The sequence below is a fragment of the Bicyclus anynana genome, chromosome 18 (assembly GCF_947172395.1).
Source record: "Bicyclus anynana chromosome 18, ilBicAnyn1.1, whole genome shotgun sequence".
In the NCBI taxonomy this organism is placed as follows: Eukaryota; Metazoa; Arthropoda; class Insecta; order Lepidoptera; family Nymphalidae; genus Bicyclus; species Bicyclus anynana.
In genome coordinates, this window is record NC_069100.1 from 14,646,082 (window position 1) to 14,660,676 (window position 14,595).

At 40.4% G+C, this 14,595-nt stretch overlaps 1 protein-coding gene across 11 annotated transcripts in view; it reads left to right on the forward strand.

Annotated features, from left to right (window-relative positions):
* The window catches only part of LOC112052334 (adenosylhomocysteinase-like 1), a 38,527-nt gene extending 24,422 nt beyond the window's left edge, over positions 1-14,105 (forward strand). For 5 of the 11 annotated variants that reach the window (XM_052887205.1, XM_052887203.1, XM_052887202.1 and 2 more), the window contains 7 exons: positions 137-339; positions 1,077-1,215; positions 1,866-2,036; positions 2,680-2,812; positions 5,769-5,895; positions 6,369-6,446; positions 6,634-7,157. In XM_052887205.1, the coding sequence (XP_052743165.1) occupies positions 137-339; positions 1,077-1,215; positions 1,866-2,036; positions 2,680-2,812; positions 5,769-5,895; positions 6,369-6,446; positions 6,634-6,996 (1,214 nt within the window). In that variant the 3' untranslated portion in view covers positions 6,997-7,157. Of the gene's footprint in view, positions 1-136; positions 340-1,076; positions 1,216-1,865; positions 2,037-2,679; positions 2,813-5,768; positions 5,896-6,368; positions 6,447-6,633; positions 7,161-9,165; positions 9,334-9,434 lie in introns of those variants that run through there. The other 6 variants (XM_052887208.1, XM_052887210.1, XM_052887206.1 and 3 more) reach the window with 4 other exon arrangements.
* Positions 14,106-14,595: the final 490 nt, after the last annotated feature.

Here is a 14,595-nt window from a genome sequence, read left to right on the forward strand (position 1 = left end):
TTTTTTTTACCTGTGGTCGGGGCATGTTTAAGTTTAAGTTCTTGATGACGGAGATCTGGCTATAACAGCCTCTTAGTCCATAACTGTAACTATTCGACAAATTAAACATAAATCAAGTTAAACCACCTCTTTCCAGGGTCCTCATCAGATGAAGACGAGGGGGTTCAACCCCACGAGAAAGCCATAGCGGCAGGCCAGCCCAACCCACCGTACTGTGTTCGAAACCTGGAACAGCATGCCTTCGGCAGACGGGAGATCAACATCGCGGAGCAGGAGATGCCGGGCATCATGGCTTTGAGAGCCAGAGCTAAGGACGATAAGCCTCTAAAAGATGCTAAGGTAATACTTGTTATTAATTAGTGATTGATTGCCATTTTTCCTGATGTTAAGTAACGACTAACGATGCAGTCTAAAATTTTTTTATGATAAAGAAGATGTTATTATGTAGATCAACGAGTCGCGATGCTTAAGTGGAACATAGTTCGGAGGGTTCCAAATTGCTGGTATGGAGACCCCGCACTAGACAGTGCAGTGTTGGTCGATCCATCATTAATTGGACTGACGACTTTAAGCGAGACGAAGGGAGGCGCTGGATGCAGGCGGCTCAAGATCGTGATGTTTGGAAGCCCCTACAAGAGGCCTATGTCTTGCAGAGGACGTCCATCGGCTGATGATGATAATGATGATGAATATGTTCAACTGTTTTTGGGGACGTTAAGAGCATTAATGGAAGGGAGACTAACAAAAGAGATTTATGGGCGATGGTGATATGGAAGTCTTGGAAGGGAATTACCAAGGCGAACATTCCTAAGGACCAATCCTGGATCTAGGAGATTCTATTTATTCACCAGGTCAAAGGTACGTTTATTTATAACTTACCTATATTACGAAATTATTTTTATGAACAACATAGTTAGTTCTTGAAACGTGTGAGTCTCAACGAGACGCTGAACATAAGTAAAAACCCGCTGCGGTCTGCGTAAGAAAAAGGGAGGTCAGAAAGAGTGGCGCCGTTTCAAAGCGGTTTATCCTCCCATAAAGAGTTATCACTTCAAAAATCGTGTATGTCTTTGCAGATAGTCGGTTGCACACACATCAATGCACAAACAGCGGTGCTCATAGAGACGCTGGCGGCTCTCGGCGCCACCGTGCGCTGGGCCGCTTGCAACATATACAGCACACAGAACGAGGTCGCTGCTGCTTTGGCACACGCAGGTATAACAGGGCGGTGGCACGTTTCATGTTAATTAAAACTGCCCTTAACAGCATTTCATTAAAATGGATATCTTAGAAGGTATCAGAGATTTTAAAAAGCGGAGGCATAAGCCTATGCCTCCGCTTTTCTCTTCTCTTTCTTCTTTTCTTTCTTTTCTCGAGCCGTACTTTTCATCTCGGTTGGCAGCCGCGAGGCGCTCTGTGTCTACTGCTACTTTTATCTTCTTTTATCGTTGATCAACTAAACAATGAGCTAAACCTCGAGTCAGCACCCAAAAAACGCTAGCTCGACATTGAAAATGCCGACATAAGAGCCAAAAAAGTCGAGAAATCGGAACATCGAGAAAAGCGAGCTAGTATTTTTAATACTGAAATAAGCAAGCGTATAATGGTAAAACGCGCTTGCCTAGAAGATGTCTCAGTCTCGACTTAAAAATGTCCATGTATTAGTTAGTAATGAAACAGAAGCTGGAAGGGCATTCCATATATTTGCAGTGCGGGTAAGGAATGAGGAACCAATACGCTTAGTACACGTCCAAGGGATATGTACAACATAGCGGTGTAGATTACTGCGATTTATACCGGAAAGTGGACCTCACCTCTCTAAGGATATTATCGTTAAGCAGATATCTATCTTTTTCTCGCCACAGGGTTCGCCATATTTGCGTGGCGCGGCGAGAGCGAGGAAGCCTTCTGGTGGTGCATCGACCAATGCTGCACCGCGGCGGGTGCGTGGCAGCCCAACATGATCCTCGACGACGGAGGGGACGCCACACACCTCATGTTGAAGAAGCACACGACCGCTTTCAAACTCATTAAAGGTTTGTCTCTGAATCCTCCGTTGGGTTTGTCGTATTTCTTGTGAAGAAGTTAGTAATATGGTTCTCAATAGAGAGGTCCTCGGTCAGTTCAGGATTATATGTTTTCTAAATTGGCTCAGGTTTGTTCTGGTGGTAGGCATCGGCTGGTTAGTTATTGATTGATACCAGCAAAGATATACCGTGTCGGATATCCTTTGGGAAGACTTACTCGTATGTACAGTAGGTGTCCGTCGGCTGATAATGATAATGATAATAATGAATGTAGTAAAGAGTCATTAAATAAGAGTAAGAGGCCTATGGGCCTCATAAGAAGGAAGAGACACACATCGGGTGATGGAATGAGCTATGCTCAGAGTATCTCTGCGGGATTGAATCAGAAATGAGGAGAACCGCAGAAGAAGGTGCTGGTATGGCGACCCCGCACTAGAAAACGCAGTGTTGGTCGACTTCCCAGGTGGACTGACGACAACAAGCGAGTCGCAGGGATTCGCTGGATGCAAGCGACTCAGGATCGTGATGTTTGGAAATCCCAAAAGCTTCAATATTTCATTTTATGTATTTTTGAAAGAAGTTGTACTTCAGTCCTATGTACTTCTGCACTTCAATTCAATTAGAATAAGGCTGATAAAGAGTTGTCCTGCAGGTATAGTGGAGGAGAGCGTGACTGGCGTGCACAGACTGTATCAGCTGAGCAAGGCGGGCAAGCTGTGCGTGCCGGCCATGAACGTCAACGACTCCGTCACGAAGACCAAGTTCGACAACCTGTACTCTTGCAGGTGAGAGATAGTTCGATCAGATAGATCGAGTCAGAAATTAAAAAAATATAAATTTCATAAAAAGTACAAACTGTTACTGAAAATATACTCTTTTAATAATACAGAAGCACTTTAGCAAAAACCCACCACCTCAGATGGCCCACCCGGCTTAGTAGTCATACGGGTCGAATCAGTGGGAGGGCGGGCCCGGTACTTACTCTTCGCCAGTTCCCAGGCCGCCTTCTTGGCTTCCTTACTCTTTGTCCTTGTCCCTGTATTCACTTTCTCCCCCTTCTGGGCAGCAACATCTTCTAACGTAAGATTGCTCGATTCCTTGGACCCGTCACTGGCACCAACACGCTCCCAGTCACGTCGCCTCTTGTACCACTGGTGCGTGAATTCCCGTAGCCGATGAAAGTTTGCCTAAGAAGATACAGAAGCACTAAAAGAAATCTTCACATTACAAAAGTTATCTCTATATAAGCGCGATGTTATGCGGATGACTCATCCGCCCGAGGTAGTCTGTACCGGTAGCTGGGTCATATATAAACTTCCGGTGTGGCGGAGTCTGCGTTGACCTTGCAGGTTCCATAAACACAAGTAAAATGAGTGGCTGTTACTTTAAGGCTGAAAGGAGATCATTCACGCTCCACACATTTTTGGGCTCTTTTTGAAAGTGCCGGCCAACAAAAAAAATGGCATGACTCGTTATAATTAGCTATTTGGAGCAATAGTTAATATGGCATAAAAGTTGTCAGGTGGCTCTGAACCAAGTTATAAAGGTTCGACGATTCGTTATTTCCATACATTTTGTCAATTTTCAAAAGTGCCCGCTAAGAAAAAAACTGATACGTATCGTTAGAACTGCCCATTTGAAACAATAGTTAGTATGGCACGAATGTTGTAAGATTGCTCTGAATCAAGTTATACAGGTTCAATGACTCGTCACTTCTATACATATTTTTTGAGTGTTGTAAGTGCCCACCTTACGTACAAATAATACGTATCGCTGTAACTAGCCATTTGCAGCAATAGTTACTATGGCATAAACATTTTAGTATAGCTCTGTGTCCAGTTATGCAGTTTCGATGATTCGTCAAATCCATATGTTTTGTTGATTTTCAAAGTGCTGTTTTACAAAAATATGCACTTATCACTGCACGTGATTGCTCTAAACCAAGTTGTACAGGTTAAATGGCATGTCATCTCCATACATTTTATTGTATGCCTGCCAATAAAATTCTTACAGGTATCATTTTAACTGGTCATTTAGACATACTTTGTCAGTTAGTATGGCAGGCACGTTGTATAAATGCTCTGATCTAAGTTATACAGGTGTGACTATTTGTAATATCCATAGATTTTCTTGATTTTTAAGAGCCAACCATTAAAATGGTACGTATCATCAGAACTGGCTGTAATAGGAACGGGGAGTAATAGTTAGTATAGTACAACAAACGTTGTAGGCCTGCTCTGAACCATGTTATACAAGTTCAATGATTCTTAATTTCTATGCATTTTATCGATTTAAGCAATACAGCTAGCAGGTAGGTATGACAGAAACATTGTATGATTGCTCTGATCCAAGTTATTTGCGTTCGATGATTCGTCACTTATCTTTTTGTTGATATCTAAATGTAATGGGAAACAATAAATAGGTAATAATGATGAATACTTAACTAATAATATGAATTAAATGTCATCATGGTGTAAGAGCTGTGTCATCATTATTTGTTATGTTCTTCCTTCTGGACCGTTTCTGCACTTGGCCATGTGATTCGCCGTTGTGCGTGTATTTGTTATGTTATTCAAGCTTGTAAACCGAAATTACCATTACTTGAAGAACTTAATAAAACGTTTTTATTTCTCTCAATGCACAATAACACAATTTTTAGTTACATTTGCACCATAATGTTGAATTTGTGCAAATGCTTAGAATCATTATTTCTATATTTTATTATTGCCTTTATGTTTTCCAACTTTTTCGGAAATCAATGAATGAAAGTCATATAACTTGCTTCAGTACTAGAAACGTTACTACAACGTTTATGCCATAGTAACTATTACTGAAAATGGCTAGTTATAACGATAAAATATAGCATTTACTTTGTAACTTACAAAACTCCATCAAATACATTGAAGTGACGAGACATAGAACCTGTATAACTTGGTTCAGAACAATCTTGCAACATTTGTGCCACACTAACTATTACTCCAAATGGGCAGTTTTAACCATAAGTACCATATTTTTGATAAACGGTACTTTAAAAAATCAATAAAATAAATGGATTGGACGAATCATCGAAACTGTATAACTGGACACAGAGCTATACTACAATGTTAATGCCATAGTAACTATTACTGCAAATGGCTAGTTATAACGATACGTATGATTTATTTTGTTTGCGGGCTCTTATAAAACTCAGTAAAATGTATAGAAGTGACGAGTCATCGAACCTGTATAACTTGGTTCAGTGCAGTCCTACAACATTTGAGCCATAGTAACTATTGCTCCAAATGGACAGTTCTAACGATACGTACCAGTTTTTTTTCTTGGCGGGCACTTTTGAAAATTGACAAAATGTATGGAAATAACGAATCGTCGAACCTGTATAACTTGGTTCAGAGCCCTCCTACAACTTTCATGCCATATTAACTATTACTCCAAATGACTAGTTCTAACGATTCGTGCTATTTTTTTTCGTTGGCCGGCACTTTCAAAAAGGGCCCAAAATGAATGATCTCCTTTGAGAAAGTTTGATATATTTGAATGATTATTTTGTTAATTTGTTCACTCTTGTACATCTTTCTTATTTTTTCAATGTGTAATGCGGCTTTATAGGATACCGTTTGTCAAATTAGCTAGTGTTAGATGGATCATAAATGTCGTAATTAATATTAGCAATGTATTACAAAAATAATATTTTGATCTTTTGTTGATGTTTATATTGAGAAGAGTTTGTTTTTTCTTTTTCAGGGAAAGTATAATCGATGCCTTAAAACGTAGCACAGACATAATGTTCGGCGGCAAGCAGTCCGTCGTGTGCGGGTACGGGGAGGTGGGGAAGGGGTGCTGTCAGGCGCTGAAAGCTCTTGGTTGTGTTGTAAGTGCCATATATGTCAAACGTAGTAAACTAACGCTATAAAAGTATTTGTAAACTAAGGCTACGTAAAATTAATGGATTGTGGATGTACTTCAGGATGCACAATTATACACCAAAACCTCTGGCCTAGCTTCTACAGCAGAACCATATTTGCCTCTGTCCACATTATACTAATTATACAAAGATAAAATTCGTACAAACTGTCTCAAGACATTTTGCCTGTGTATATTTCTTCATCTCTTGCATTAAATTAATATTTTGATTTGTCATGGAGTGTAAAAAACGCGTCAACGTGGACTCCACAACGACTGAAGGTTCCAGAAGAACTGGTATTCGGCGCAGACTACGTCAGACAGATCGGTCCGACGTAGTCTGTACCCAAATGTTTAAAAATATCATTATTATTGTATGAAAAAACACTTTCATGATGTTTTAAAGTGGAATATGTAAATGTAGTTGCTCTTTTTCAACAGGTATACGTGACTGAAATAGATCCAATATGTGCGTTACAAGCTGCCATGGATGGCTTTAGAGTGGTCAAATTAAACGAGGTAAATTAATTTTAATGTTTTAATAGCTCAACAATTCGTAATTGATAGCTTATTCTTGGAATTGGATTTTGGATTACTCTTGGGAATTTGTTGTGAGGGGATGTTCCTTGCTAGTTGGTAGCTTTAAACGTAAAATTGGGTGGGCAGTTTGCTTGTATTAAATAAAAAAACCAAAAAATTGTTACAGGTGATAAGACAAGTAGACATAGTGATAACTGCAACAGGCAACAAGGGCGTGGTCACACGGGAGCACATGGAGCGCATGAAGAACGGCTGCGTGGTGTGCAACATGGGGCACAGCAACACGGAGATCGACGTGCACTCCTTGCGCACGCCCGACCTCATGTGGGAGAGAGTCAGGAGTCAGGTGAGACACAGTGATAACAGCAACAGGCAACAAGGGCGTGGTCACACGGGAGCACATGGAGCGCATGAAGAACGGCTGCGTGGTGTGCAACATGGGGCACAGCAACACGGAGATCGACGTGCACTCCTTGCGCACGCCCGACCTCATGTGGGAGAGAGTCAGGAGTCAGGTGAGACACAGTGATAACTGCAACAGGCAACAAGGGCGTGGTCACACGGGAGCACATGGAGCGCATGAAGAACGGCTGCGTGGTGTGCAACATGGGGCACAGCAACACGGAGATCGACGTGCACTCCTTGCGCACGCCCGACCTCATGTGGGAGAGAGTCAGGAGTCAGGTGAGACACAGTGATAACTGCAACAGGCAACAAGGGCGTGGTCACACGGGAGCACATGGAGCGCATGAAGAACGGCTGCGTGGTGTGCAACATGGGGCACAGCAACACGGAGATCGACGTGCACTCCTTGCGCACGCCCGACCTCATGTGGGAGAGAGTCAGGAGTCAGGTGAGACACAGTGATAACTGCAACAGGCAACAAGGGCGTGGTCACACGGGAGCACATGGAGCGCATGAAGAACGGCTGCGTGGTGTGCAACATGGGGCACAGCAACACGGAGATCGACGTGCACTCCTTGCGCACGCCCGACCTCATGTGGGAGAGAGTCAGGAGTCAGGTGAGACACAGTGATAACTGCAACAGGCAACAAGGGCGTGGTCACACGGGAGCACATGGAGCGCATGAAGAACTGCTGCGTGGTGTGCAACATGGGGCACAGCAACACGGAGATCGACGTGCACTCCTTGCGCACGCCCGACCTCATGTGGGAGAGAGTCAGGAGTCAGGTGAGACACAGTGATAACTGCAACAGGCAACAAGGGCGTGGTCACACGGGAGCACATGGAGCGCATGAAGAACGGCTGCGTGGTGTGCAACATGGGGCACAGCAACACGGAGATCGACGTGCACTCCTTGCGCACGCCCGACCTCATGTGGGAGAGAGTCAGGAGTCAGGTGAGACACAGTGATAACTGCAACAGGCAACAAGGGCGTGGTCACACGGGAGCACATGGAGCGCATGAAGAACGGCTGCGTGGTGTGCAACATGGGGCACAGCAACACGGAGATCGACGTGCACTCCTTGCGCACGCCCGACCTCATGTGGGAGAGAGTCAGGAGTCAGGTGAGACACAGTGATAACTGCAACAGGCAACAAGGGCGTGGTCACACGGGAGCACATGGAGCGCATGAAGAACGGCTGCGTGGTGTGCAACATGGGGCACAGCAACACGGAGATCGACGTGCACTCCTTGCGCACGCCCGACCTCATGTGGGAGAGAGTCAGGAGTCAGGTGAGACACAGTGATAACTGCAACAGGCAACAAGGGCGTGGTCACACGGGAGCACATGGAGCGCATGAAGAACGGCTGCGTGGTGTGCAACATGGGGCACAGCAACACGGAGATCGACGTGCACTCCTTGCGCACGCCCGACCTCATGTGGGAGAGAGTCAGGAGTCAGGTGAGACACAGTGATAACTGCAACAGGCAACAAGGGCGTGGTCACACGGGAGCACATGGAGCGCATGAAGAACGGCTGCGTGGTGTGCAACATGGGGCACAGCAACACGGAGATCGACGTGCACTCCTTGCGCACGCCCGACCTCATGTGGGAGAGAGTCAGGAGTCAGGTGAGACACAGTGATAACTGCAACAGGCAACAAGGGCGTGGTCACACGGGAGCACATGGAGCGCATGAAGAACGGCTGCGTGGTGTGCAACATGGGGCACAGCAATACGGAGATCGACGTGCACTCCTTGCGCACGCCCGGCCTCATGTGGGAGAGAGTCAGGAGTCAGGTGAGACAGTGATGACGGCGACGGGCAACAATGGCAAACTTTGTAGGTATATAATACCGAGCTATTATGGATCTTATGACCCTAGTAATAAGGTCCTTCGTAACAATATCAACGTCTCTCGTTTCGTTCTTCTTTGCCGCTCTGATATACTTCAACGCTCAGACCAATTATAGAAGGACCTGTATCGCACTCAATGTCACAAACAAAATTGTCTGTCATTTTCTAAGGAAAACGAGCTTAGATTTTGTATATATCTTATACTAAACTAGAAGTTTTTGCCCGTTTTTTACACAATTCAATTACACAAAAAGGTATTTTTACGGAGCTCTTTAACCGACGAACACGATTACAACTATTTAACATCGATTCTATAGAGACAGTTTTTATAATCGCATTAGATCGTTGATCATATACTTTGACAGAAAAATAACGACTAGCGAGGCAGGTCTATACAATAATTGGTCTGAGACTTCAACGTGATGTACATTCGCAGGTGGATCATATAATCTGGGGCAACGGCAAGCGCATCGTGCTGCTGGCGGAGGGGCGGCTGGCCAACCTGTGCTGCTCGTCGCTGCCGTCGTTCGTGGTGTCCGTGACGGCGGCCACGCAGGCGCTGGCTCTCATCGAGCTGTACAATGCGCCGCAACACCGCTACAAGGTACACTGATATCTCTATCTACATCATCATCATCAACATCATCATCATGATCATCATCATCAAAAAGTATCTGTGTATGATGTTTCTTTTATTTGTTCCAGGCTGACGTATATCTTTTACCCAAGAAAATGGACGAATATGTGGCGAGCTTGCACTTGCCGACGTTTGACGCCCACCTCACCGAACTGACAGACGAACAGGCCAAGTACCTAGGGCTCAACAAGGTGGGCCCTTTCAAACCGAACTACTATAGATACTAGCGGCTGAGACCTAGGGCTTTGGGCCCTTGCAAGTAACATGTGACATACACGTCGGAATGTATGCATTTTATTGAATACAGTGTGTTTTGTTTAAAATGGGCAGTTTGGGGATATATGAAGCTAATTAGAGTTACGCTTTTTTACACTAGTAGGGCCCAATAACTCAAGGTGGGCCCTTTCAAACCGAACTACTATAGATACTAGCGGCTGAGACCTAGGGCTCTGGGCCCTTGTAACTAACATGTGACATACACGTCGGATTGTATGCATTTAATTGAATAGTGTGTTTTGTTTTAAATGGGCAGTTTGGGGAAATATGAAGCTAATTAGAGTGACGCTTCTTTACACTAGTAGAGCCCAATAATTTAAGGTGGGCCCTTTCAAACCGAACTACTATAAATACTAGCAGTTGAGATTTAGGGCTATGGGCCCTTGTAACAGACATGTAATATACAGGAAGACGATTTTTGGAGTGCGCAAATTTTTGATGCAATAACTTCTTATAGGAGGGTGTACGTTTCGTAACGTAGCGCGTTACGGCACCACTCTGTCTGGTTTCCCTTTCTCTCACGCATACGGCACAGGTTTAAGTCATGACTTCTATCGAGCGTCCCGACACCCACACGTTATTTTGCATTTTGTATATAAATTGAATTTAATGGATACGTATTTTATCTTTTTTTTTAATTTTTATTAACTAAAAATACCAAAGTTGTCGTTTACCGAAGATATTTACTTTACAATGGATTTTTAGGGTCCTATCTGTAGACACATTTTGTTATTTTTTGATGTCAAAATCGAAAAAAAAAAACATTTCATATAAAGCACAATTCTATTATTAATCAAGAAGCTCCAGAAGAAATTTGCGCACTACAAAAAGTATCACCCTGTATAGTGTATGTGTGATTGTATGCATTTTATTGAATACAGTGTGATTTATTTAAAAGGGCTGGGGAAATGCGAAGCTAATTAGAGTTGGGCCCTTTCAAACCGAACTACTATAGATACTAGCGGCTGAGACCTAGGGCTTTGGGCCCTTGCAAGTAACATGTGACATACACGTTGGATTTATGCATTTTATTGAATACAGTGTGTTTTGTTTAAAATGGGCAGTTTGGGGAAATATGAAGCTAATTAGAGTTACGCTTTTTTACACTAGTAGGGCCCAATAACTCAAGGTGGGCCCTTTTAAACCGAACTACTATAGGCACTAGCGGCTAAGACATAGGGCTTTGGGCCCTAGCTAACATGTTATATATGCTTCCACTTCATTTCGTGTTGTATGTATTTTATTAAATACAGTGTGTTTTGTTTAACTGGAAAAATCTGAAGTAAGATTTACACATTTTTACACAAATCTACAGCTCAATAAGCTAGACCGTTTTAAACCGAACTTCTACAGATAATAGCGACTGAGACCAAGGGTTTAGGGTTTTTACTTACCCTTTACTTCTGTCCGAATTCCAGGGAAATTTTAAACCAAACCGAGTCAATTAATGGAAATCTACTTATTACATCAAAATATAAAATCATCAAAGTAGTTAAGTAGGATGAACGAAAATAAAGCAAAAAAAATTCCACTCTCCTGTAAAAAAATCTATTACGATTGATGACTTTGCACACGTAGTGTTGGAAAATCTGAAACTATATATTTTTCATTCCTAAGGCCTAGTTCGGACTACTTTAGTAATTTTTTGACTAAAATACTACTTTAGTATTTTAGACTAAAATACTAAAGTAGTCCGAACTAGGGCTAACAGATAACTAAGTCAATTCAAGTATTTTAATAAAAACGCATTGTTGTGTTCGATGCTTCGCTATACAATAGTTACCGACATAGGTGCATACCATTTGGTACAAATTGAATTTTAATTTTGTTGACTTTTATTATTATTTATTTTTGTAAATTTTATTTAATTGCTTAAATTGTGATGTATTTACTGAGATTTTTGATATGTAAAATAATAACTGTGTAACGGCAACTTTTTTTCGGTAATATGCCATTTACTGGGTTGCATATAAATGTTGCATGCTACTGTTGGAAATATAAAGCTATTTTTTTTTATTTTTATAATCTATCTCACAGTATTATTTAGAACTAAATACCCGGTACTAAAACGTCTCGAGTTTTTTTTCGCCATTTTTTTTATTTATTTTCTTTACAAATTAGCCCTTGACTATAATATTATCTGATGGTAAGTGATGATGCAATCTAAGATGGAAGCGGGCTAACTTGTTAGGAGGGGGATGAAAATCCACACAACTTTCGGTTTCTACACGGAACGCTAAATCGCTTGGCGGTACGGCTTTGCCGGTAGGGTGGTAACTAGCCACAACCGAAAGCCTCCCACCAGCTAGTTAAGAAAACCTCAGTCGGCCCAGCCGGGGATCGAACCCAGGACCTCCGTCTTGTAAATCCACCGCGCATACCTCTGCGCCACGGAGGCCGTTAAAACGCCGCCGCGTGCGTAGTCTTTTAAATAAAATGGGTATTTTCTACAAAAAATCCAAAAACGTATAAAAAATCGACTAATATTATTTGTTTCTTATAAAAAAAAAACATTTTTTTTTTAAATCTAAGTACTTTTTATTATAAAAACGCATACTATTCGATGATGAGATAGACAACAGTTACCGACTGGATAGAATTTGGTACAAATTATATTATATTTTTGTTGACTTTATTTATAATTTATTTTTGTGAATTTTATTTAAGTGTTTTAATTGTGATGTATTTACTAAAATTTTTGTTATGTAAAACAATAACTAGATGAGTGGCAAAGTATCTTTTCGGTAATTTGCCATATACTAGGTTGTAAAAGTTACCATTCTAGGTAAATTTAGTTTAGTTTATTTTATAACATGTGTGGTGAGATATACAGGGGGCTCGTATTTCCTATAACTCTAAGGTTATATTCTTTAACAAAAAATAATTCAATATGTTAAAGGAATATGTGTTCTAAAATGAATATTTTCGTAGTAAATAATATTTCTTTTGTAAATAGATCTTAAATTGTGTCTCTTACGCATCCTTGTTTTATGTATTTTTAAATAAAGCCTTGGATAGTCGAAATTATTTGAATTACTTTGTATGAAAACATAAAAAGATTTTATTTTTTAGTTTATTATTATAATTAATAAATTAGTTATGTAGTTTGGCTCCTATAAGCGGACTCGTTAACACCTTGAAGTTATTGGAAATCTCCCGAGCATCCTGTATAATAATTAAAATGTGTATTTTCCATATTTTTGTAATTTTTGTGCACTATTTATATCTCAATTCGTGCGAAAAAAAATGTGAATGGTCATTAAAACGGTTCTTAATTTTTGTGAATCGTTTTTATTTAATTTTTTGATTATTAAAAATCGTACTCATGTGTACTTACGCCCTTATATACTACAAAAAGTTGATGATTTCGAAATAAAGCTACTAAATAAATAAATAAAAATATTATGTTAAATGTCACTAAACTTGCCAGAAGTGTGAGCTTTGAAATGTAAATCGTAAAATTATTATAATAATGTTATTATAGAATTAATTATATTATTTTTTGTTGGATCAATAACATACTTACATCTAATTTATAAAACAAATGAAAACATTTCAGTATTAAGAAGAATCTTAATCATTCCTATATTTATTTTGTATACTATTTTTATTGAATGTAGATAGATTATATACATTCAGAGCCTGTGTAGCGTCGCAGCACCGGTTCACTCACACTTTTTTTTAACTACCCTATAATGATTATTCTTGGTATTTATCCTCTTCTGTTTGTTAATCTGTTTATTTATCCTCTTCTGTTTGTTAATAATGTTCTGTTTGTTCCTAAATATTGTATTTATTGTATGCAATAATAACCAGTGCACAGTAAAACTAACTGTGGTTTGTGTTGCACTATGGTTAGGCTTAATTTCAATGTATTGTTTGTTGAATAATAAATAATAATAAAAAAATAATAATAATTAAACCCTGGATTAATACATAGGCTTTTTCAATCCCGGAAAAACTCATGGTTCCCGCGGGATTTTTGAAAAACCATATCTCGTATGTTTTGCTTAGAAATGTGAAATCAGGAATTGCTTATAATATAATTTCGATGAAATATGTTACTATATAATGTACTTTTAATGATAATAATAATTACTGTTGTATGTTTATTTTATTTTTGTAATGTATTCATAGATGGCGCTGGTTGTTGTGTACCAAGTAATTATCTTGTTTTATACCCTGGGAATCGAACCCGGATCCGAAGTACTTATGTGTAGCAAACTGTGTACAGCTTTACAAAATTTATAGGAAAGCAAATTTAAAAAAAAAAATATTTTACAGTATTATTTTCCCACCAAAATAGGTAAAATTAGGAGTGACAGAGTTTGCAAGTAAATTGAAAAAAATAAATAAATATAAAGAAATCGCCTAAACCGAATGTATGTAATTTTTTTGTAGACTGTAGGTATAAGAAAATTGTTGCAACGTTTTTAGTAAATAAACTTTGTGAAAAAATTGTATTACCTATTATTTTCTTTCATTTTTCATCTGTACTAATACTAGCGGACGCCCGCGACTTCGTCCGCGTGAAACTCGATGTAAACTTTCAACTACCTCTACCCTACCCCTACCATACCCCTACCCTACCCTACCCCTACCCTTCCCCTACCCTTCCCCTACCCTACCCGTAAAAAAAAGTATCCTGTCCTTCTCCTGGCTCTAAACTACCTCCCTGCCAATTTTCAGCTAAATCGGTTCAGCCGTTCTTGAGTTATAAGTGGAGTAACAAACACGACTTTCTTTTATATATATAGATTATAAAGCTGAAGAGTTTGTTTGTTTGTTTGATTGAATGCGCTAATCTCAGGAACTACTGGTCCGATTGGAAAAATTATTTCAGTGTTAGATAGCCCATTTATCGAGGAAGGCTATATATTATCCCCGTATTCCTTCAGGAACGGGTACCACGCGGGTGAAACCGCGCGGCGTCAGCTAATGGTAGATATTTTT